Here is a 24,504-nt window from a genome sequence, read left to right on the forward strand (position 1 = left end):
CTAGATTAGAATCTGAAATTTGAATTGTTTGGGGACACATAGGGGACAGGATAGGGCTGCAGTTCCACTCTCAGGCCCTTAAGCTTAACGTGTGTACCTTTGGGGCAGGGACTGGTTCAGATGTTGCCTAAGTGCTCAGCTGTGTGAGCTCAGACCTTTGCATTTCCAGAAAGCGAGGCTGACCTGGGGCTATGGTAGTGAGGAATGGCGTCCCAGAGAGGCAGAACCTTATTAGGGCAGTGATGGGAATGGGGAGGTCTCCAGCAGCCCCGAGGCATCTTTGGGGTTCGGCTCTGCGGTGACTGGTGACTGATGATGACCAGCCTTATGGATTTAGAAAAGGCAGCCTCTTCAGCTTGCGGGTGCTGCCTAGGGTAGAGTGATCATTCCGCCCCAAACTTGCTGGTAGGCAGGGATCCACCAGTAAGAGGTGCCTGCTGCTCTTATTTTGCATGGCCACGCCTCTCATTTTCACAGCTCAGCCCTGTCAAGCAGAAGCGGTTTCTGCCCCCTGGGCTCTCACCTCATTTCAAGCCCGGTGCAGTTTGTTCCGTGGGGCGGGGTGGGGGCGGGGGGCTGCGACCCGGCTGGCAACCTAGCTGCACTATTCATAGCTCCGGGGCAGGCGTACTTCGCATATTTGTCGCTCCTCACGTCTGGCTGGACCATCCCGCTCCCCCTTCCCCGTCCCCTACTCCCTTCTGTTCTCATCTTATCCTTTCCGCTTATCTCAGCTGCCTTCTTGTAGCCTGTGCACGCAAGCACGCTAAAGCCCGACAGCTGGTGTCTCTTTGGGCTGGGCCTAGAGGAAGAAACTGATAGTTAGGGTGCATGAGTTGAGGTGGCCACGAGCTAGGCTTGGCATGCCATAGGTGACTGCCACAGGAAGAAGCATCTGGCAGGGATATGACACACAGCAGGACCTGGGCCTACCATTCAGCTGCCAGGTGAGGTGGGGAGACTAGTCAGGAGTCATGGGAAGGAGACAGGACTGGAGAATATAGGCAAGTACTTGTGTCTAGCATGTTTGAAAACGTGAGGAGGGCTTGTAGCTGGAACACGGAATATGGGGCTAAGGCATGGCTATATGGAAGCAGATTCCTGTCTATCCCTGTGTGCCCCGCCCCCTTACTTCTTGACGCCAAAGCTCCCACCAAAAAAGGACAAAAAACTGAAGTATGGGTGCGGTAGCACAAACCTGTCCCCAGCACTTGAGAGCTGGAGACTCGAGGATCAGAAGTTTAAAGTCATCCTTGGCTAACCGGAGCTACGTGGGACCCTGTCTCAAAACAAACAAGAAAGAGTTGAAGTAGTCTCTGTACCCGGTGGGCCCACAGAGGGAGGGGTGGACACCCCAGGGATGAAAGCATTGCTGGCTCCTCACCCCCAAGTTCAGAAGCTGATGCCCACCTGGGCCACACTGTCCCTTCAAAGCAGACACAGTCCTGGCCTCCCAGGTTAAAATCGCCTCATAAACATACATGGCCCAGGAGGGTGCCCAGAGACCTGGCATTGGTTGGGCACCAGGACAGTATGTGTGTGAAGTGACTTTAAACAAATCTTTTTTATCGAGGTGCACACCTTTAATCCCAGCACTCAGGAGGCAGAGGCAGGCAGATCTCTGAGTTTGAGGCCAGCCTGGTCTGTAGAGGGAGTTCCGGGACACATAAGATCAGTTCTCTTCTTCTGTCGTGTGGGTCCTGGGGCTCCTTAGTCCAAGCAGTCAGTGCTGAGCACCTGGAGCTGGTGTGCTGGCAGACATTAGTGCTAGACGCTCCAGGGTGGGTGGGGGTGGGTGGGGTAAGGGTTGGGGAAGCAGGAGGGCTTGAAGGCAACAGAATATTCCAGCATGCTGCAGAGGCTGGACAGGAGCACGGTGCTCACGGGAACTGGAAGGAGGCCAGAGGCTGGGGTGACTAGAGCACAGGGAAGGGGGTGCGGGGTGTGGAGGCCAGCAGTGTGTCCTCCAGGGCCTGGAGACCAAAATATTGTCAGCCTAGACTGACCTCCCAGAGGGAAACCAAGCAGCGCAGAGCGGGTGTGGATGGGAAGTGGGCTGGGTCCCTGGGCTTTGGGTGGCAGGGTCCACCCTGATGGTGGGCAGGAGGCCGGGTGGATGACACCTCCCACCTGTCCGTTTCTGAATGCCTTCCTGAAAACTTTGCTCAGCAAGTGTGCACTTGACAGGTGACCTTAATGCTGCTTAGAAAAGGGTCATTGTGAATGCCTGGGGTATGTTCCTTCCTGAGCGCTGAGATTCGTGTAGATCTTTCTCCCAGCCTCTGTCCCCCTCCCCTCAGCGGTCCATGGGTGAGCACAGAATTCCCTTTCCAGTCATGGCTGGGTAAGGAAGCAGGGGATGGGTGGCACCTCACGGCTCACAGGTGCTGTGTGTACAGAGGACCTACCGGCTACTTCTTTATAAATTTATTTTTATTTTATGTGCATTGGTGTTATGACTGTGTAAGGGTGTCTGATTCCCTGGAGTAGGAGTTACAGACAGTTGTGAGCTGCCATTTGGGTGCTGGGAATTGAACCTGGGCCCTCTGAAAGAGCACCCAGTGCTCTTAACCTCTGAGCCATCTCTCCAGTCCTCCGCTTCTTTCTCTTTCTTTCCTCCTCCTCTTCTTCCTCTTCCTCCTTTCTTCCTCTCCACCTCTTTCTTCTTTGTTTGTTTGAGACATGGTCTCTCTATGTAGTCCTGGCTGTCCTGGAATTAGCTGCGTAGATCAGGCTGGCCTTGAACTCAGAGATCTAAGGCCTCTGCCTCCTGAGTGCTGGGATTAAAGGCATGTGCTACTACCTCCTGTCCCTGTCATCTACTTCTGTTGTGCCTGAGATTCCATGTCTGAGGAGAGAGCTGGGTTGACTGACTGAAGACGAGGGTCTGGACATAAGAGATGTCTTCCATCCCAACCTAGAAGCCCTTTCAACTCCTTCATAGTCAGAAGTATAGTGGAGGGCATTTGGCCTCCTAAAGCTGCATATCTCCTCACTTCCTAGGATTGCCTCTGACACAGCGCAGGCTAAACCAGGGAGAGGTTCTGCTCAGAGGCATGGCAGGCCAGCATACAGGGGCATGGAGAGGTAGTAGCATCAGCAGGTTGGGCAGGGCTAAGGTGAGGGGGTGGGGTGGTTTCAGAGGTGAGGCTGAGAGCTTTCCTTGAGCAGAGAACCCCATGTGCCCTGGGGGAGATGTTAGGAGTCTGCTGAAACCTGCCCTCTGAGGGAATGTGGTCTCAACTGGACTGGAGCTGAGCTCTCCCTCTCTTCTCCCCTCAAGGAAACCAGTGAGTGCACCTGTTGTCTCTGCCCAGGTGCCAGGTGGTAAGACAACAGGAAGAACTGGGGGGGGGGGTAACTCACACTGAGTTTGCAGTCTGTCTCAAATGAGCTGGCCAGTGATGGGATGGGTATGATGATTTTGAAGAGGAGTTACTGCAGGAAGCTCCTGGTTTAAGAATGACTGGTGTCTCCCAATGTCTTCAGGAGAGGGAATTGAGCCTCCTCGGTACTGTGGGACCAAAGGGAGGCCTCAAGGCTCAAGACACTGAAGACTTTGATCTGTCTTGCAGGAGACCTTTCTCCTGTAAGTGATTGGGGGATGGGGTTATGCATCATTCATTGGAGCTGAGAGTCCTGGAGAATGCAGGGGGTATGTTCCGTGTGTGTGTGTGTGTGTGTGTGTGTGTGTGTGTGTGTGTGTGTGTGTCCCAGGAATGACACCTTGTCCCTTTCATTTCCAAATGAGATGACCTGAAGTGGCATCCATGAGCCAGCAGGGTGCGCTGCTGGCTGTGACAGTGACAAACTGCGTCCGCCAGTGTGTAGTCAAAATCCTTGGAGCATGAAAACAGGTATGAGCCTTCGTGGACACACCCTTGTGTGTGTGTTACAGGTGGTTGTAGGCTCACTGGAGTTTAACACAGACTATGCGTGCTCTGTGAGGCCAGATTTCAAACAGGAGTCCCACACTAAGTCAGAAAAGTCTTCCATAGTCCCACCACTCCTGCATGGGCAGGGCTGGGGAGAGTGGCCATTGTTCAGTTTCTAAGGGATGGTATTCTGTCAAGATCAGGGACTTTCTGTGTCTGTCAGGGCCCCTGGCAGCCCAGACACTCCCCTGTGTGGGACTCTCTAGGACCCCAAAGGGGATAAAAGCAGCTCTGAGACAATGTAGACTGGAGCCGGTGTCCTTCAGGACCAGGACTATTCAGGCCCTGGGGATACCCAGGGTAGGAGGAGCCTTCCAGGTTGGGTCTCTGCAGCATTCTAGGCCCCCTGCTCCTGATGCAAGGGTAATTCACAGCAGCTGCTATTAACACCCCGCCCCACGTTTTATTTCTGACTTTGCCAATTCTTACAATTTTGATAAATTCATATAAAATGTATGAGCCATATGGCCAGCACCGAGGAGCCAAGGCAGGAGGCTCCTCACAAGTTCCGTGCCAGCCCGAGCTACAGTGAATCTCAGGCCAGCCAGGCCTACAGAAATTAGCATCTAAAACATTTTAAAAGATTTTTAAAAATCATGTCTAGGGCTAGAGAGATTGCTCAGTGGTTAAGAGCCCTGGCTGCTCTTCCAGAGGTCCTGAGTTCAATTCCCAGCACCCACAGCCATTTGTAAAGGGATCTGATGCTCTCTTCTGATGTGTCTGAAGACAGTGACAATGCACTTACATATAATAAATAAATTATTAAAAAATCATGTCTGTGTGTCTATGTGGGGGTATGTACATGTACAAGTGGGTGTAGGTGCCCGTGGAGGCTAGAAGTGTCCATTCTGACTGGAGTTGGGGTTACAGACAGTTGTGAGCCACCTGATATAGGTGCTGGAAACCAAGCTTGGGCCTTCTGGAAGAGCAGTGAGCATTCTTTTTTTTTTTTTTTTTTTTTTTTAAGATTTTATTTTATTGTATATGAGTGCACTGTAGCTGCCTTCAGACACACCAGAAGAGGGCATCAGATCTCACTACAGATGGTCGTGAGCCACCATGTGGTTGCTGGGATTTGAACTCAGGACCTCTGGAAGAGCAGTCGGTGCTCTTAACCACTGAGCCATCTCTCCAGCCCCAGCAGTGAGCATTCTTAACTGCTGATCTGGCTCTCCAGCGTCTCATGAAACCATTTTTAGTGTTGGCATTAGTGTTTTCTGCATCGACTGTCACTGCTGTCTTGCTCAAACTGCAGCTCCATGATCATCAAAGCAGGAAACCTCTAGACATTCTTCTCCAGTCCCAGGCAGCCTCCTTCCTTCCTTCCTTCCTTCCTTCCTTCCTTCCTTCTTTATTCCTTCCCTTCTTTATTCCTTCCCTTCTTTATTCCTTCCCTTCTTTATTCCTTCCCTTCTTTTTTTTTAAATATCTAGAGACAGGGTTTCTCTGAGTAGCCCTGGCTGTCCTGGAACTTGCTTCCTATGCCAACCTGGCCTTGAGCTTAAGAGAGATTTTCCTGCCTCTGCCTCCTGAGTGCTTGAATTAGAGGTGTGAGCCACCACTGCCTGGCCTCTCTGTTTTATTTTATGAGACTAAGTCTTGCTGTGTAGCCCTGATTGGCCTGGAATTCACAGTGTATGCCAGGCTGGCTTTGAATTCAGAGGTCTGCTTGCCTGTGCACCTCAGGTGTCACGTACCATTTGTGCCCGACCTGGAATACTTTTGTGAGCGTGTGTTTTCTGTGCTTTCAGGTGTATGCTCAGAAGAGGAACTGTTGCATCATATAGTAATTCTATATTGAATTTTTTATTAATCATTTTATTCATTTACATTTCAATGATCTCCCCCTTCCTGGTTACCTCCCCACAAACCCCCCACTGCATTGAATTTTTTATGTATTTCTTTATATACGAACACTCTATTTGCATGACAGAAGTAGACATCAGACAAAAGAAGACATCAGGTCCCATTACAGATGGTTGTGAGCCGCCATGTAGTTGCTGGGCATTGAACTCGGGACCTCTAGAAGATCAGCTAGTGCTCTTAACCTAGGCCTTGTTTTTTTTTTTTTCTCTTTTTTTTTGGAGCTGGGGACCGAACCCAGGGCCTTGTGCTTGCTAGGCAAGCGCTCTACCACTGAGCTAAATCCCCAAGCTAGGCCTTGTTTTTTGATACAGGGTCTCTCATTTTTCTGGAGTCCAATAGTAGGTAAGGGTTGGCTGGTCAGTGAACCATAGGAGGGCCATTTGTTTCTGCCTTCCCCAGGCACTGGGATGGCAGCGAGATTACACACACACAGCCACACCTGGATCTTTTTTTTTTTAATTTATTTTATTTTTGTTAACTTGCTTGGGCTTGAACTTGAGTCCTTGTGCTTGCAAGAAAGACCCTTTACAGACTGAACTGTCACTGCGGCCTAGCGGTTTCTAAAAGCCTGCTCTGAACAAAGGCACTCTAGGGCAAATCCAAGTCTGAAGAGGAGTAGCCTTCATCTTTAAGAGCTGTCTGTCCAAAGGGAGAGGCTGCAGTGGTACCCGGAGACAGCTTCTTCCTCCTGTCTCTAGAGACAGATAGATGGAGGACAGTATTCCAGAGACCCCAGCATGCCATGGGGCAGCAAGCCCTTACTCTAAGGGAGCTGCTAGAAGGAGAGGACGCTCAGAAGGCCTAAGACAGCCAGAGGTGTCTGGGTGGAGTGGATCAGGTGGAGGGCCTGTGGTGGGCCCTGACCCACACTGGCTGTGTTTGCCTTGGCAATAGCCTGGGTGTTTACTTTGTGGCTGACTGCAAGCCCAGTCTCTTCTGCAAGTGCTCATTTCCCACTGTGAGCAAAGACTGTCTTTAGGCCCCTCCCCCTTCGTGTCACAGCCCCCCTGCTGGGCTCTCCCATGCCAGCCTGGCAGGTTCCTCCTCAACTGGGAGCAGCTTCCACTTGGGGTTTCATGGTGTCCATTCCCAGGGGGCTGAGAGGCCAAGTCTGTGGGCCTCCTTTCCCCTGTGAGGGATGGAGTATGTCTCAGCCCATAAGAGCCTCGGGTCAGCTGTGGGAGGGGCCCTGGTGCCAAGTTCTGCATGTGCCGTGTCCCTGTACCTTGAGCAAACCTGGCTGTGTAGCTATGTGTCTGTATCTTAAACAGCGTGCATTTTCAAGCTCCTACTGTGTGCTCTGGTCCATGCTGAGACTTTTGTTTCTTGTTTTTTTTTTTTTTTTTTTTTTGAAATGGTCACGCTGTGTAGTCCTGGCTGGCCCAGAATTCGTTTTATAGATCAGGCTATCCTCTAACTGTCTTGCTGTTTCCTCAGGTGAGAGTACACACAGGTACTATCACACCCAGCTAAGACTTTCTTTTGTTGATTTAATTCTCCCAACAGCCTTTGGGGGAAAGTGTCTATCCACTTTCATTTTATGTGCTGACTCCCGACTGGGATTGTTCCTTCCCCTCCTGGACAGATGACGGTTGGATGCCAGGCATGGAAGTGCTCCTCCGCCCCCTGCCCCAGCCTCCTTCTTCCTTGACTATGACCCACTTTGAGAGGGGCAGGGATGGTGTGTCACAGACCACCCCAACCCTGGACACAGTGGTCTGAGAAGGAGAGCACAGGTCAGGAAGACCCTTTGAATCACTGGGCGCCAGCTGCCTAAAGCAGCACAGGGTCCCGTGCTCCTGGCTGCAGGTGGTGTGTCAGTGGAGGGGCTGGGAGCTTCAGCTTGTCTGGCCGGCTTGTCAACTGTGCCTGTTAGGGCATGTCAGGAGGGGCCTCTGCTCTATCGAAGCTGGGAACTGGGCTGTGAATGGGGCTAAAGGGTGGAGGAGGCCCAGGAGACACTGCCCTGGAGGGAGGAGACTGGGCCAGGGGGCAGGCCTTGTCTGTCACATGCTCCCATGGCTACCTTAGCCCTAACTCTGGATTTGTCACCGTGTGTGAGGTTGTGGGTAGCTATGGGTCTGTGTTTGATGGAGTGAGAGACTAGCTGGGTAATTCTCGGGGGTGGGGGGTGGGGACTCTTGTTGGTCACCTGTGGTTTGGGACCTAAGGTCTCGGAGGAGGTGCTGAGCAAGCAGAGGAAGGAAGAGCGGGTGGGGCTGACCTTGAGCCGTGTGACTCTGGCTTCCTGAGCTCCTGTGCTATCAGCTTCCCTCCTTCTGTCCCTGACCCTCGGGCTCCAGGCAGCTCTCCTCCCTGCCCCCCCCCCCCCCCCCCCGTTCCTGGTGACTTTGCAGGCTTCTATTTCTCTACTTTCAATCCTCCTCTCCTGGAGGGCTAACCTGGCAGTCCGTTACCCATTACTGCTCTTCTTAGAAGCCCAGGCCCGTGACAGCATGTCAGGAGTCCCCTTTGTGTGTGAGGTCCACCTGACCAGTGTCAATGACAGAGGCTGGCTGGGCCTGAGTCTGGAGCTGGGGGACCCTGGAGGCAGTCCTGACAGAAGGGCCCTGCTGGCAAGGACTGTGTTGCCTTAGATTTCCAAGGGGTCTCACCTGGTCCACGGTACCACTCCACGTGTGGTAGTTGAATGGATAACCCAGAAGGTAATGCAGAGGGATCTGGGGGTGGGGGTGGGGGTGGAGTCAGGCCCTGGGGTATAGTCCTGGTGTCCCAAGAGTGAGGCCTTCTCTTTCTCCATCCTTGACTTTAAAGGGGATGGGTTGGGGGGTGGGTGGAGGTATGCATGGTGGCTGGCACATGCTTTTCTTTCCAGCACACAGGAGGCAGAGTCAGGTGGATCTCTGAATACAAGGCCAGCCTAGTCTACAAAATGTGTTAGTTCCAAGACTCCCCAACCCCCAAAACAAAGGAGAACAAAGGTGATTCAGAGTGCATAGTGTCTAGCAAGAGGACTTGAGTTTGATTCCCAGAATTCATGCGGGTGGCTTACAATTGTCTATAACTTCAGCTCCAAGGGTGCTGATGCCCTCTTCTGTCTTCCTGTGTCATCTGTACTCATGTGCATGTGAACATGCATGTGTGCGACACACACACACACACGCTTGCACACACACACATTAAAAATAATAAAAATAGGAGTTGGGGATTTAGCTCAGCGGTAGAGCGCTTGCCTAGCGAGCGCAAGGCCCTAGGTTCGGTCCCCAGCTCCGAAAAAAAAAAATAATAATAAAAATAGCCCCCTCCCTTCCCCTCTCTCTCCCTCCCCTCCCTCTCTTTCTACAGTTTTCTGCCCCTATTACCCTCTTTATTCCCCTCCCTATATCCTGAATAAACTCTTCTTTAGTATACAAAAAAATAATAAAATAAAATAAAAAATAATAAAAATAAATCCTTTTCAAAGTGGGAGCCAGGTATGGTGATACACATCTGTAATTCCAGTACTTTGAAAGGTGGAGGGTTGGGGATTTGGCTCAGTGGTAGAGCGCTTGCCTAGCAAGCGCAAGGTCCTGGGTTCGGTCCCCAGCTCCGGAAAAAAAAAAAAAGAAAAAAAAGAAAGGTGGAGGCAGGAGTTCAAAGTCATCCTCAGCCTCACAGAGAGAGACTTTAAGGCCAGCCTTGAAATCATGTCTCTAAACAAACAAATACATTCATACTAAGAACCCTCTCTGACTGTACATGCCTGTAATCTCAACACTCAGGAGGCTGAGACAGAGGAGTTACTGTGAGTTCAAGGCCAGCCTAGGTTGTAAACAGAATTCAGTGCCACCAGCATCACATAGTAAGATCCTGCCTCTGCTCCCCACCAGCGTCCCAGAAAGGCCCTGGTGGATATCCAGTGCTTAGGGAACGGTCACAAGTACCAGTACTTTTTAGAATTCTGGGCGTCCTTTCTTAGGGGTTCAGTTGTGAGCAGGGACCCTTAGGAAGGTAAGTACCAGCTGTCCACTCGGGGGCGGGAGGGGCTGGCCAGCGGGTGATTCCGCAGTGGGGAGGAAGCAGCAGGCAGGGTGTGGGGGAGGACACTGCGCAGGAAGGCTTGGAATAGAAATCTCAGCAACGCCTGGTATTTCCCAGGCTTGCCCCTCCCCCTCAGGCTCTGGGGCCCACCCCACATTCCTTTCCCAGAGGAAACTGGAGGGAGCAAGCTCCCCAGACCCAGAAGATCATTTCAAGCTGTGGCCTCCCTTTGAGGCCCTACTGTGTATGCTACACAGGCCCTCCCCCACTTGTCTTCCCTCTCTCTGAGTTTCTGCTGAGGCAGCCTTCTTCGAATCTGCCCAGTTAAAAGACAGAAAGTGGACATTGGAAATTCTGGTCTTCAAGGTCTCTGTAAGCCTGAACATAATGTCACATGCCTCTGCCCTCCCCTACAGCACCCAGACACCTTCATGTCTCATCAGACACGCAATCATGGTCAGCCATGAGAGGCCTAACGATAAGACCTGGGCTTGTATCAAGATAAAAAGGCAGTTGGGGGCTGGGGAGATGTCTCTCAGGGAAAGGTGCTAGCTATACAAGTTCAATGCCTGGGTTCAACCCTCAGAACCTATGTAGAAGCCACAGGCAGAATGCAAAGAGGTTTTCCTTTGACCTTGTAGGAAGTGGCATGTGTACCCTCATGCACATATACACATAAATACTTAAGGAGGAGGAAGAGGGGGAGGAGGAAGAGGGGGAAGAGGAAGAAGAGGAGAAGGAGAAGGAAGAAGAGGAGGAGGAGGAGGAGGGGGAGGAGGAGGAAGTGGTGCCTGACATAGTGGCAGAGGCAGGCAGATCTCTCTGAGTTTCAGGGCTATCTTGGTCTATGCCTCAAGTTTCAGGACAGCCACAGCTACATAAGGTGGCCGTTAGGCAGTTGGGAGGACTTAGTGGGGGCCTGATGAGGGAGCCAAGGACAACCCTGTGCCTGTGCATTCTACTTTGGGCCCCAAAGTCCACATGGCTCAGGACATCTTGGTGGGATGGCCACCTGGTCTCTGATCTGGTGTTTGGGAGGATCTGATAAGGAGGGGCAGAGTAGGAGGTGGTCAGATCCAGAAGTTTGGTTTTCTAGTTTTCCAGCTGCTGGGAGAAATGTAGACTCGGTTTCACTGTCCCTGGCTGCCCCGCTGTCCCTGACTGGTCCTTTCCTGCTCTCCCCAGTCCTGACTCAGCTCATGGCAGTCTCAGCTCTTCCCGTTGGGCTTCCGCAGGGTGGAGGTGGGGGTCCAGCTCCTGCATGGGCCCCACAAGCAGCAAACAGGAAACAGGAGAACAAAACCGCTCCCTGGCTGACTCTGTCCCCACCACCCTGGGCCTCACCCCCACCCTTCCTCCTCTGTTGTTCCTTCTCTCCATCCTGCCCACCCACTTATACTTGTATTCCTTTCTGGATCTAGTACCTCTCACATAGGTCACCTTCCTGGGGAGTGAAGACAGGGGCTTTGCCAGTGTTCCCAACCAGCCCAGCCTTGTGGCTCTCCCTCTCAGATGGGCTCTGCGTTTGTGTCCCCTTCTGCTGAGTATTTCCTCCTTGGTGCCTAAACTTTTCTAAATGCCTCCATGAACTCAGGGTAGGATGACAGTGGAGAACACACAGCCTGGGGCTATTGCTAGTCCTGCTTCTACTTGGGGAAAGGATGGGGCCCTGAGAGCCAGAAAAGGGGGTGGGTGGGTAATGTCTAGAGTCAACCAGCACCCATCTCATTGCCATTATAGTGTGGAGGGAGTGATCAGCTTGGAGCCTCCTGTTGCTTGGTGATGCCAGGGTTCCTGGAAGTTTCGTGGGGAAGAGGAATGGACTGGACGTCCTCTGGGAGGCTGGAGTGGGGTCACTTTGACACACCTCATGCTCTCATTCTGGGTGGGCAGTGTGTGCCACCTGAAGAGCACAGAGTCCTGAGGCAAGCATGTGCTGCGCAGTGTGTGATTGTCACCATCCCGCTTGTATGTGGTCAAGTGGGCATCTGGGGGGGAGGTGTCTGTAAAGGACTGGGATACTTTAAATGGCCGTGTTTGCATATATGTCTCATGGAGAGGAATGAATGGGAGAATATTCATAGATGTGAGCAATGAGATCCACACTGAGGGTCTGTCTGCGAAGGGTCTGTGGGGGACAGATGATGGTCATGTATGTGAGGCACACAGCTAGAACATGTTTCTGCAGGAGTGTAAAGTTAATGGGCCCCATAGTGTGATCGGTCGACAGAATGAGTCCCTGTGTTTGTATGGTGTCGTCGGTGTGTGCTGTGCCTGAGCAGGGACCGCTCAAAGCCTCTGTCGTGGGGCGGAGGAGGGTGGGCTGGCGCGGCGCAGGGGCCGCCCCGGAGGGGGAGGTGTCTGTCCCAGCGACTTGTAGGCTTGTCCCTGCCCGGTTCCAGCGGGCGCCTTCACCCGGGCGGCGCGGGAGGCGCGGCCCCGCTCCAGCCGTCCTGCCGCTGTCCGCGCGGGCTGGCCGCCCCCTCGGGGCCTCTGGGCCGCGGGCCCGCGGCTCTGGGGGGTGGGCTGGGACCCCTGGGCCCCGCCTGCCGCGCGGGGGTCCGAGAACGTCCCCCGCTGGGCGCCGAGCCGCGGAGTCCCGCACCTCACGTCCCGCTCCGGAAGCCAGGCCCGGTGCGCGCTGCGGCCGCGACGGTGGCCGCGCTCGGGGGTCCCCTCAAGCTGCGCTGGTGGGCAGTGCCGTGTGGCGCGTGGAGCGCGCGGGCGTCGGGGGCTGGCGCTGGGAACGCGCCGTCGGCGTGGACTGCAGCGCCCCAGAGCCACGCTGTCTCTGGCTGCCCTGTCTGAGCCACAGCGACCGCCGCGCGCCCGGGCTGCGTCCGGCCAGGGTGAGTAACAGCCTTGGAGCCGAGCAGGAGCTGGACGTCAGGGGCTGTGGGCGATGCAGTTACCCACTTTCGAGTTGACAACGTCTGGCATTCCCAGACGAACATCCTTGCAGTTGGGGAGTGTGTGAGGAGGTTGAGAATCAGGGTGAGGTTGTCAGCGTTTGTGTGGGAGCTTTCCCAGGGTTGCTAGATGGAACTTCGAATCTGGGTAGTGGCACCTGTGGGCTCAGCTCTCCTGGTTTACAGGCAGTGGAAGGACAGTTTGGAAGCTAGGAGTCGCTGGCATAGATGGGAATCCTGGAATAAGGGGGCTGACAGAGACACAGTGAGAGCTAGGCATAGGATTTACTAATCCAAGCATTGGGCGCCACTCTGGTCTATCTTCTTTCCTATCAACAGGGACCTGGACAGGGAAGCACTAAGGGTTTCCTAGTTAGTGGTCAGAGGAAGTTGAGGTGACAAAATGACCCCCAGCAGGCCATCAGTGATTCCCAAGGCAGGCAGTGACCGGGCTGGGGGCAGTGTTTCTGATGTTAGGGATCTGCCGAGCTGGTAGGCGTGAGTCACAGTGGGCACCATGCCCAGCCTCAATACTGTGTTTTCTGCAATGACCTCTTTATGCTGGGGTGGGTTGGGGGGTGGAGATCAGTACTGATGTGGCCAGTCCGTCGAAGTCGAAGGCCCACTTCTGCCTGGTGTGTTCCCTGGGCTGTTGGCCCTTCTTTAACAACAGTTGGTGTTTCTGGATGTCTCTTTGTTTTCAAACACGAGGTTGAGCCTGTTTGCAAAGAGATTTCAGCCAGGAGGGTTTAATCAGCAATGCCTGCGGCCCCTTTCTGTACCCTGGCTGTGTGTCTGGGTCAGGGAGATAGAGTCGGGGGAGCTGAGCTGTATTTCTTGGTCTTCCACGTTCTCAGTGCTGGATCTCTCTGTTTCTGTACCTCCTACCTCTCCCCACTCCAAGAGGAGAGCTAGACTAAGTGTTGTCCCAGGTCAGATGGGAGGAGCCGAAACTTGCATATAGGGTAACTGGAAGGGTTGAGGCTAGGTCTGAAAGAACTTCCCACAGGGAGGAACCAGCTCTGACTGGGTCTGTGGAGTCTTCTCTTCTGGAAGGCTGTAGCAGGGGGTTTACTGTCATTTTCTAGAGACTAATTGGAAGGGCTGGGTGACCGGACCTAGAAGGAGAAGAACAGAGGAAGTGGAGAGACAGAGATAAGTAAGAAAGGGGGAGTTGCTGTGCTCCGATGAGGAGAGACTGTGGGAGGATGGCATAGCCACTGTCCTGGATTACAAGCAGGTCCCCTCAGGGAGTGGCACCCCCAGGCAGCTGGCAGATCTCAGCAGGATGTGTGTGTAGGGAGAGGGGAGGGGAACATGTGGGGACCTGTCCCAGCCGCTTCTCATCACTGGGGCAGCTGGTGGCTTAAATCTTAATCCAGGACACCAGCACAACAATGGGCCCTGCAAACACCCTCAGCTCTGAGCCTGGGTGGGAGTGGGAAAGAGGGCAGCCCATGATAGATGGGGAGCAGTGGTTTCTGTGGGGGAGGCACTGGGGACCCAAGAGATCGTCTTTCCTGGTAGTGGAAATAGGAAATTGGGGAGGTGTGTGCTCAGACCTCAAGGAATTTCCAGTGAATGTTCTCAGAGATTCTTGGACCCCATGTATGTGGAGCTCATGGACAAGGACAGGGTGTGACCACAAGAGAATGGAGCTGAGAGGACACCACTGGGCCCCTGTCCCTGCCAAGGACCAAGAGAAGCCCAAGTCTCCACGCTTGGGCCCTTCTGCAGAGGGACAAGCTAACCCTTACATGCTTTCAGCTTATGTGGACTATCTCCTTTCCTGGAGCCTCATTGTGTCCGCCACCTGTTTCTGTTCTCTAAAACTATAGCCAGCAAACCTATTACTTCTCTCTCATTTTTCTTTTATTTATTGAGATTCCAGGGTCTGCGTTCTACCCTCAGCCTACAGGATGGTGATAAAACCTCCTGGTCGTGCACCCTTGCATGCTGTGCACCTTTGCATGCTGTGCACCCTTGCATGCGCTCCCTCCATTGAGTAGGTGAGCAGGGATGGACAGCTTCTCAGATGGGCCTCTCAGCATCCCTGTGCCTTCAGGTGTTTGTGAGCTGTCTTCAGCTAGCAGGAGGCAGCCTTCCTGTACAGTGGGAGCTCCTTAGAGCCCAGGTCTGACGACCCTTCCACTGTCCGTACCAGCTCCCGGGTCTCTCCTCTGCTCCTCAGGTTCCTGCCAAGGCCAAGGAGGAGCAAGGGTGGAGGCTTGTGGAAGGAGTCGGTGGGAAGCTTCTGGCTTCCTGAGGGCTTTGGGTCAGAGGCAAGTGCTAGCCCAGGCTGCCCAGTGGCTGTGAGGACTTGAGGCTTTGTGGGAGACGACTTGCTTTCCCACAGCTTGTCCCCTGGACACACATCTTTTCTATCAGCCTCATTGCATGCAAGGTATCTCATACTTGTTACTGGCTGGCTGTTCATTTCAGAGTCCAGACATTCAAGCAGTCTTCTATGTCTGTCATCTCTTGCCTCCTGCTCCAGATAATGGTCCCCTCACTTCTTTGGATAGCTTGCCATGTTGTCTAGGGGAATCCCAAGCATCCCGGTGGGTTGGACAGAAGGCAGTATCTCTCATCTGCCTCTCTGGTGAACCAGCCTGGCCTTTGGGCTGAGCTTTGCAGCCTCAGCAAATCCCTTTAGTGGCCCAGTGTCCATTTGGGGCTCTTGATCCCATGCTCCTGGAGGGTGCATTTGTGCCAGTGCAGAGACATGGCTCTGTGCTGTGCATGTGTGTACGCAAGACTGGTTATGTGCACTGTGCCTGGGCCAGTGTGCCTGCCTGGTGTATACATGTGGTTCTGTGAGTCTGCCTGTGTGCACATCTGGTTTTTATTATTTATTATTTATTATCTATTGATTGGTTGGTTTTTAGCACAGAGTTTCTCTGTATGGCCCTGGCTGTCCTGGAACTCACTCTATAAACCAGGTTAGCCTTGGACTCAGAAATCTGCCCACCTCTGCCTCCTGAGTGCTGGGATTAAGCCACCACCACCTGGTGTACATGTGCACATTTTATATGTGTGCCTGTGTTTGTGGTATGTTCTGTCTGAATAAGTTGTGAATGTCTTCATGTATGTCACTGTATGTGTGGGGATGTGTAAGAGTTGTGTGTACAACTTCCTATGCAGAAAAACTGTGTGTGCAGGGTCTGGTGCTTAGGACATGCATACATGCATACTGGCTCAATTTCCAAGGATGCAAAGGCGTCATGAGGAGGCTGAAGGAAAAACTCCGAGGAAAGAAGCTTTCTGCTTCGGGAGTGAAGGAAGGCTGTGGTGAAGGGTCAGGAGCCAGAAGGGACCTGGCCTCGTGGCTATGGATGTTGGCACTCCCTGTCAGGTTCTAGGCTCCTAGGCAGCTGGAGGCTTGTGGAGAGCCATGAGTATGGACCACACGATGTTCACTGACCTGTGTCCCTGTGCTCCTGCAGCTTCCACTGGGCTCTCGAGATGGGTGCTCTTCTGGGCGCCCCCTCCCCTGGCAGGGGCCGAGGACACTGCTGCTGCACAAGAATCTTCAGGATGGCTTTGGTTTCACCCTGCGCCACTTCATTGTGTACCCACCTGAGTCAGCCGTGCACTGCAGCCTGAAGGTAGGTCCAGCCTGCCAGTGCCTTGCCACTCTGTGAGGGAGCTTGATGGGCGAGAGAGGCTAACTGTTAGAGGAGCCTGGCTCTCCTCTGCTGCAGTCTGAGAGCTGTAAGGAGGGAGGCAGTGCCGGCCGAGCCTGGGACACTTGCTCTGTGACTGTGGACAAACTCCTTACCTTCTCTGGGCTCTGGAAAGGGAATGACCATCTTGAACTGGGCCTCCTGGACTTCCTTGGTCACTTGTGCATGCATTCTTGATCTGGTCTGCTCTTTCTGTCCCCAGGCTGAGGTGTCAGGGACCTCAGCTCATTCTGTAGGAAGAGTCCTGGGGGCGGGGTCCAGAGCCCCAGGATTTAGTCCTCACTCAGGCCTATGTTGCTGTAGATTGGCTCACAGGCCTCTCCTCCCTCTGTGATGTGGTTTATCTCCAGTCTATTTCTTGGATCCCCAAGAGCCTTTCCATACCTAACCCAGCTTCCGGAAGCAGGGCCCCAGAACCCCTCAGGCCAGCATAAGGTCATCAGCTGGAAAGAGAGGGTCCCTGAAACAAAGAGTGTGGGAGATGGGAGGAGGCCAGGCAGCGTTCTGGACTCCCAGCCTCTCTTCCTGCAGAGGAGACAGATTTCTATCAGAGCGGATGAATTCCTCTCTCCTTCCCCTAGGGCTGGATCAGCCTCCTAACTGTGGGGTGGGATTCTTGCTTGGGCACCTTGACCCTGCCACACAAAAAAACATTAGGTTTCTCTGCTGTCTCTGTACTTGTGTGTGCATGCGTGCGTGGTATGTACATGTCTGTCACATGCTTTGTGACTTTCACATGTATATGAATCTTTGACCCCGGGATCATCACTGTCATTGTCTGTGGCTATGCCTAACATGAAAGTGAGGCCTAATAGTGTGGGTGGCATCAGATGACCAAGGATGCCAGCCTCTCACTCCTGGAGGCCCTAGTCCCCCCCTTCCTTGTTTCTAGCTCCTGCCACCTTCTCTCAGGACACTGGGAGAGCTCAGTGACAGAGCTGGGGTCGAGCATAGTGGGCTCTCCTCTTGGATCACTGGCTAACTCTGGGGAAGACAAGCCAGGCTGCTCCCTCCCTTTCCAGAACCTGCCCTAGACTGGGAGAAGCTCTTGTCCCCAGGCCACAGAAGGCCAGAGTTCTCTGCCTGCAGCCTGTACAGAGATCTTAGCCGTCCAAATGTATCTGTCTGCCTCTGCCACCCGCTGTTTGTGCTGTCAGTTCAGATCAGTGGGCATGCACCTCCCACGGGAAACTGGCCAGAGGCCCAGGCTTCAACACCACTCAGCAACCATCCTGGCCCACCTTGGCCTGCTGGGATACCAGGGAGTTCTGAGTTTGGGCCCTGGCTCTGCTGCTGAGTCTCTGGACCAGATGACGCAGTAGGTCTGGTCAACTCTGAGATGCAGCACCTGCTGGCTCAGCCTGTTTCTGACCATCTTCTGCTTCTTCTCAAAGCCCATACCCCATGTACCCTCTTCCCTCACCGGGATGGACCCCTGGACCTCCTAGCAACTTTCCCTCACCCCTGTAGCTAGCTGCTAGAATCCTGCCCCTTGCCTGACACCCACTTCTGCTTATCAGAGAACCTTTCCTGGCTCCTCTTCTTTCCTTTCAGACCAGAATGCTTTTAGTCTGATGCTTGTCGCTTGCTGGCGTCAGCTTAGCACATCCAGCCCTAAGTGTGCACCCCTCCCCTCTTGCTAATCGGGCCTCCCAGCCCATTCTCTGAGAGAGATAGCCCTGTTTACACTGGTCAGGTTGCTTATCTTTGTCTGCCTGGGCCCTCTGCATGTGTTTTGGGGACCTCCTCCCTTGGCCTGCAGGCTCCCTAGAGGAAGAGGTCATGGATTTCTGGTAGGTTGGGTATTCTTGGAAACCTGGGGATATGTGTTACTGGGACACTTCTGTCTGGGGATGCCTCTGACAGCTCTCCTGTTTCTGCTGCAGTTGGCTACTTGGAAGGGGATAAGGATTGGAGGTGTGGCTCAGCAGGGCTATCCAGGTGCAGCATACGGCTGATGCGGCTGATGCACTGAGGACTGAACAGTTGCCACACCCATCTCTCTGTTCCCTGCAGGAGGAAGAGAATGGAAGCCGAGGAGGCCAAGGAGGCCAAGGAGGAGGAAGAGGAGGAAGAGGAGGAAGAGGAGGAAGAGGAGGAAGAGGAGCAGGAGGAAGAGGAGGAGGAGGAGGTAGGGGGTGGAGCAGGGCAGGGCTGGGCTTCAGTTTCTCTCCCGTACCCCAGTGGGCCCCACCCTTTTCTTGTCCCTGTCTAGCCTCTCTCCTCTCTATGTTCCTGCTAGCCTAGCTCCAGGGATCTCCTCCTCATTCTCTGTTCTCCCTCCACATCTTTCCCTCTCTTGTCTTCCTATGGGCCTGTCCCTCCCACAGCCATCTGATACCGAGGACGCTGGGTGACACATACCCATCTGCTTCCACCCTCTCTCTGCTTTCTCCCAGAATGAAGTCAAGGCTAAGGGCTTGTGGATTAGGGCTGAGGTGTACTGAGCATGAGCTCGTCCTATAGACAGAGAAAGGGAGGTCCTGGTAGGAATAGGGGGGGCCCTAAATTATGTATTAAAAGCCTAACTCACCTTACTGTCACCTTTGCTATCCTAAGGGTCCATTGCCGGCTCTCAGACTCTGAGGTATTGAGGTATTTAAAGCTGAACTCCCTGAGCAGGCAGCTTTCCTGCCCTGCCTCTGTCTGTGGGCAGCCATGGTGACATGGCTCTCCTGAGTTCTCATGCCACTGAAGGAACTCACTGTCCTAGCACAGGTCCCAGTAAGGGAACCTTGTTGGCAAGTGATGGAGTTAGTATCTGTCCTGCGTCCTGCTTGGAATCTCTGATGCTGGAGAAGGAAGAAGGGTGGGAGGCACAAGCATATTGGGTATCTCCTTGGTTCTGCGATATGTTGCCTTCCGTATATACGAGGTCTCCCCAGCTGGCACCTTCAGGGCTTGATAGGTGCATTATTTTCAAAAAAATATTTCATGATTGTTTGTGTCTGAGTGTGTGTGTGTATGTATGTATGTATGTATGTGTGTGTGTATGTATGTGTGTGTGTGTGTATATATGGTGCCATGTATATGTAGGGAGCCAGAGTGTTAGAACAGTGTGTCAGTCCCCTGGAATTAGAGTTGTGCGGCAGTTGTGAGCTACCACACGCGTGCTGGAGACCGAACCGAGGCCCTGTGCAGGAGACCCATCTCTCCAGCCCAGATAAGGGCTTCCTTTTAAACATGTGTGTGTGTGTGTGTGTGTGTGTGTGTGTGTGCGCGCGTGTGCGCGCACGCGCGTGTGTGTGCCATGCAGAGTGTGTAGCGATCAGAGAATGACTCGGCAGAGCTAGTTCTCTCCTTCCACCTTTACGTAGCTTTCAAGGATTCAGTGCCCACCATGAGACTCAGACCATTGATCGTCTTGTCAGCTCTTAGGGTCCTCTTGGGTGCCACCCTTTCCGTTGTTGTCTTGTGTCTAAAGTCTGCCTGACTGAGAACTCTGAAAGGGCGTGAGCTGTGTATGTCCACATATCTGTGCAGTCTGGCTTCTAGCACAGGACGGAGACTCAGCTCACGGATTTGGGCAGCTCTCTGTGTGTCCTCCTCCTGTGTGGGCCCTTGTCTGGCAGTGGGCGTAGGTCCTGTGATGTGTGGGTCATTGCACGCCTGTGCCTGTGTGTGATCATCCTCTGAGTGTGTGTCCTCTGTGTGTGTAGCTGTGCATGGGTGTGACCTTCAGCCACCACCCCCAGCTAACCTGGCTGATGCCCACCAGGACCCTCTCCCCGGCACCGTCTGGAGCCCATGGATACCATCTTTGTGAAGAATGTGAAGGAGGGGGGCCCCGCCCACAGGGCAGGGCTTCGCACAGGTGAGCCTGTCTGTGACCCTATTTAACACTCCTCTGGGGCTCACGTCCCTTTTAATTGGGTTGGAATTCATGAACCCAGATACTGGGAAAGCTCCTCTCCTTTCACTTCCATTCATGCTCAGTACATGTGACCTCCTCCCTTGTCCCTAGGAGACCGGCTGGTGAAGGTGAATGGAGAGAGCGTCATTGGGAAGACATACTCCCAGGTCATAGGTCTGATCCAGAACAGGTGAGTGTCTGGCCGTTCTGCTTTCAGGCACCCAGCCTCCCCTCCCCTCCAGCCTGGGCCCTGTGACATGATCCCTCTCCCCATGCTGTCCTGATGCCTTGCTTGATGTGTACTCTCTCCCCGTCCCTGTCTCTGCAGCGATGACACCCTGGAGCTCTCCATCATGCCCAAGGATGAGGACATCCTACAGCTGGTGAGTCCTTCTGTCTGCGTGGAGGGCCCCTGTGGGAGAAAAGAAAGGAAATGGCACTTATTGCTTAACTGGAGCTCCCAGGCCCATCCCTGGGCTGGGGCTGCTTCTTGCTTCACTCAAGGCCGCTCTGTGCTCGGGAGAGAGTAGGCGCTGGCCTCGGTAAGCAGGATTCCTGCCAGGGTATCTGAAAAGAGGGTGGCCCAGCGGGCCCTGCCAGCCTGGCACGTTCTTGTTTGCTCTGTGAGAGATGCCTGCTCTCTGCACCCCCTCCCCACATGGCTTGGAGGTGTGTCCATAGATGCACACACCAAACACCACCCTTGGTACACGTCAGGACACTCGGCCCTGCACAGCCCTGTACTACTCAGCTCCACAGAAGACACAGAGCATTGCAGGACTCACAGAGCCTCTCCCTGTCTCTGCTGCCACAGTACCCATGTAACACACAGTAGGACCTCACAGCAGCACACAGTGGGACCTCACAGCAGGACCTCACAATAGCCTCACTTGCACCTCTGTCTTGTAGCACAAACTCTGCACACATCTGGAGTCTGCTGCTGTGACGTAAGTACTCACTGGTATCTTGTCGCAACGCTGCCCACAAATGTCACAGCATGCTGCAGCCCTTCTCAAGCACCTATACTTCGTGATATCACAGGATCCCAAATTCATCCGTGTGAGATAAAAGTTTGAAACCCATCACAACCAGTGTCTCAGCACACTGAAAACATAAAACCCTCTGGGAGGGTGCCACCCCAGGGCCTGCCCCACATGTGTTGTGTGAAGGAAGCCCAGAGCCTTGTGTCTGGAGCTTGGAACAGTCCCCCTTGCCTAGTGCCCTGTTCTTAGTCTCTTGGCTCCTACCCAGACGCCAGCTTGCTTGCCCCTTCGGTCACTGCCCCTCAGAGGATGGCTGAGTGCCAAGCCCAGAGGCCCAGAGCTGCTGTGCTGGCTTTGGCTGTGTCACTGTAATGACAGGGTCACACTTGGCATGATGCCTCCCTGGAACCTCCATTCCTGACCTCAATTGTCCCCTTGCACTTCCTAGAGCTGAGGGGGAGAGAATGGAGGCTCAGAGAGGTGCATGGCTCGCCCCAAGTCTTAAAGAGCTTGCCTGTACTCCAGTTCTGAGACAGTAGCAGAGCATGGCACCCTGGCTCAGTCCAGCTGTCAGGGACAAGGGGTGACAAGGGCAGCAGCCTTGAACTCTGCCAGACCTAGACCCAAGTAGGCTGGCATCCCCAGATGTCAACATCTGGGAGCTCCCACTACCCGCCATCTCCAGTCAGCCAGAGGGTGGGGCCCAGGCATTCCTGTGGTTGGGAGCCAAGGCTGGAGGCCAATCGGGTGGCGGCAGCCGCTGACGCCACCACCGACGCAGCAAGTCCCCTCCACACCCATCCTCCCTCCTCCTACCGCCAGGCAGCCGAAAGAGAGCCGAGCCGGGTGGGGGAGAGAGGGAGCCTCAGGGAGGGCTGGCTGAGGGGACTGAGGGACTCAAATCAGCTGGGCAGGGGCTGTGGTGAGAGGCAGCAGGGTAGCAGGCACTGGCTGGCGGGATGCTGCCGCCACCACCGTGATGCTGGGAGCTCTGGGAGCCAGCAGGATGGCAGGAGGGAGAGGTATGTGTTGCTGGCCCAGTATGCCAGGCTGGAGGGGCCGAGTGTGCGGGGGTGTGGTTAGCTGGTCCTTGTCACATGATGTTTGTGTTTGGGACTGGAGGGGTAGTTATTTGTGTGTCTCATTGTGTGTGCTGTATGTGTATCTCTTGGGGTGTGTATCTTGCCTTTTCTTGTGGTGTGGTGTAGTATGTCTATATGTATGTCTGGGCTCACCCTTCCTTCCACCCTTTGCTGAAATAGGCCCCCTCAGCTCAGCCAGTGCTAGACTCAGCCAGGGCCACAGGCTGCTGTCCGGGGGTGGGGTGCCTCCTTTTTTGGCTGAGCCTGGGCACCAGCCCTGTCACTCCTCAGCAATGCAGCGTCAGCTCCAGTAGCCAGCGCCAAATTCCAGGCCTAGGGGTGGCGGGAGGTGGCCCAAGGCCCCTTAGCCTGTCCAGCCCCTCCTTTAATGGTCTCTGGGGAGCAAGAAGTAATCACGGTCTTCATCTCGAGGCCCTGGGCCCCAACTCACATCACCCCACACTGAAGGGACCTTGGGCTCTTCCAGCCTCCGCCTACCCTCAGACCACCCCTCCTTGGACACACCCACTCCTTAGCCAGCTTTCTAAGGTCCTCTACCACCTTGACAGATTACTGTCCATTCCCCACTGAACTGCAGGGGCTGTGGGCATCCTTGGACATAAAGGAACAGTAGGAGGTGGAGGGCAGGGTGGGGGAGGGCAGTGTGGGGGAGGGCAGGGTGGGGGAGGGCCCTAGCAAACAGATGTTGGAATGTTTGTGGCTAAAGGCTGTCCTTGTTTTAAAAGTCTTACAGAGATCTAACTATTTTGAGGAGGGCGGGGGGAGAGAGAGAGAGAGAGAGAGAGAGAGAGAGAGAGAGAGAGAGAGAGAGAGAGAGAGAGAATGAGAATCTTACCTCTTTGTCCTCCCTCCTTGGAGCACACAAACCCTCATCCATTCAGGACACCCCTACTTAATTATCTCCCTTCCCTTCCCTTCTGAGGACCTTGGTACCCTAGGGCTGTCTCATTCCTGTCCTCTGAGTCCAGTCTGGTCATGCTTTTATGCCTCTGTGTTTCTGGCCAGGCCTACTCCCAGGATGCCTACCTGAAGGGCAACGAGCCGTATTCTGGAGAGGCCCGCAGCATCCCAGAACCACCTCCACTCTGCTACCCACGGAAGACCTATGCCCCGCCAACCCGGGCCCCTGCCTGGGCCACTATGGTGCCTGAGCCCATCTCAGCACTACCTACGGATCCCCGGAGTCCTGCTGCCTGGAGTGACCCAGGGTCCCGTGTTACATCTGCCACCCGTGCCCACCTGGACAACTCTTCCCTGGGGATGAGCCAGCCCCGCCCAAGCCCTGGTGCCTTTCCCCACCTCCCTTCAGAGTCCCGGACGCCCCGTGCCTTCCTAGAGTCTGGCAGCCGGGTGCTTCCCAGCAGACTGGAGTGCCAGCAGGCTCTGTCACACTGGCTGTCAAATCAGATACCCCGCAGGGCGGGGGAGAGACGGTGCCCAGCCATGCCACCTCGGGCCCGCAGTGCCTCCCAGGACCGCTTGGAGGATGTGACTACCCACCACCCATGGCCCTGCTCCACCTCCCAGGATGCCTTGAGCCAGCTGGGCCAGGAGGGTTGGCACCGAGCTCGCTCAGACGATTACCTGAGCCGGGCTACCCGCTCTGCTGAAGCACTGGGGCCAGGGGCACTGGTGTCACCTCGCCTTGAACGCTGCGGTTGGGCTTCCCAGCGGTCATCTGCCCGCACCTCTGCTTGCCCTTCTCGGGACTTGCCAGGGCCCCAGGCCCCTCCCGCATCTGGCCTGCAGGGCCTGGATGACATCGGGTACATTGGGTATCGGAGCTATAGCCCATCATTCCAGCGCCGGACTGGTCTCCTGCATGCCCTCTCCTTCCGGGACTCACCCTTCGGGGGACTTCCCACCTTCAGCTTGGCCCAGTCTCCTGCATCATTCCCACCAGAGGCCTCCGAACCACCTAGGGTCGCCCGGCCAGATCCTAGCACCCGAGCCCTGGAGCCTCCCGCAGAGGATCATCGTGATGAGGTGGTCCTGAGACAGAAACCTCCAACTGGTCGCAAGGTCCAGCTGACCCCAGCAAGGCAGGTGAACCTTGGATTTGGTGACGAGTCCCTAGAACCAGAGGCCAGAGGGGAACGTCCAGGCAGGAAGGTGGCCCCTTTGGCCACTACAGAAGACTCCCTGGCTTCAATTCCCTTCATTGGTGAGTGGTGTTACAAGTGGCTGA

The 24,504-nt window shown here is 54.5% G+C and overlaps 1 protein-coding gene across 11 annotated transcripts in view; it reads left to right on the forward strand.

Annotated features, from left to right (window-relative positions):
* Positions 1-24,504, forward strand: part of Arhgap23 (Rho GTPase activating protein 23) — a 102,210-nt gene that overhangs the window by 24,476 nt on the left and 53,230 nt on the right. For 4 of the 11 annotated variants that reach the window (XM_039087723.2, XM_008768199.4, XM_039087721.2 and 1 more), the window contains exons 1-7: positions 12,197-12,631; positions 16,138-16,299; positions 18,394-18,508; positions 20,096-20,191; positions 20,342-20,420; positions 20,559-20,613; positions 23,322-24,480. In XM_039087723.2, the coding sequence (XP_038943651.1) occupies positions 20,125-20,191; positions 20,342-20,420; positions 20,559-20,613; positions 23,322-24,480 (1,360 nt within the window). In that variant the 5' untranslated portion in view covers positions 12,197-12,631; positions 16,138-16,299; positions 18,394-18,508; positions 20,096-20,124. Of the gene's footprint in view, positions 1-12,194; positions 12,632-16,137; positions 16,300-18,393; positions 18,509-20,095; positions 20,192-20,341; positions 20,421-20,558; positions 20,614-20,697; positions 22,236-23,321; positions 24,481-24,504 lie in introns of those variants that run through there. The other 7 variants (XM_063270144.1, XM_063270145.1, XM_063270143.1 and 4 more) reach the window with 4 other exon arrangements.

The sequence above is a fragment of the Rattus norvegicus genome, chromosome 10 (assembly GCF_036323735.1).
Source record: "Rattus norvegicus strain BN/NHsdMcwi chromosome 10, GRCr8, whole genome shotgun sequence".
Classification (NCBI taxonomy): domain Eukaryota; kingdom Metazoa; phylum Chordata; class Mammalia; order Rodentia; family Muridae; genus Rattus; species Rattus norvegicus.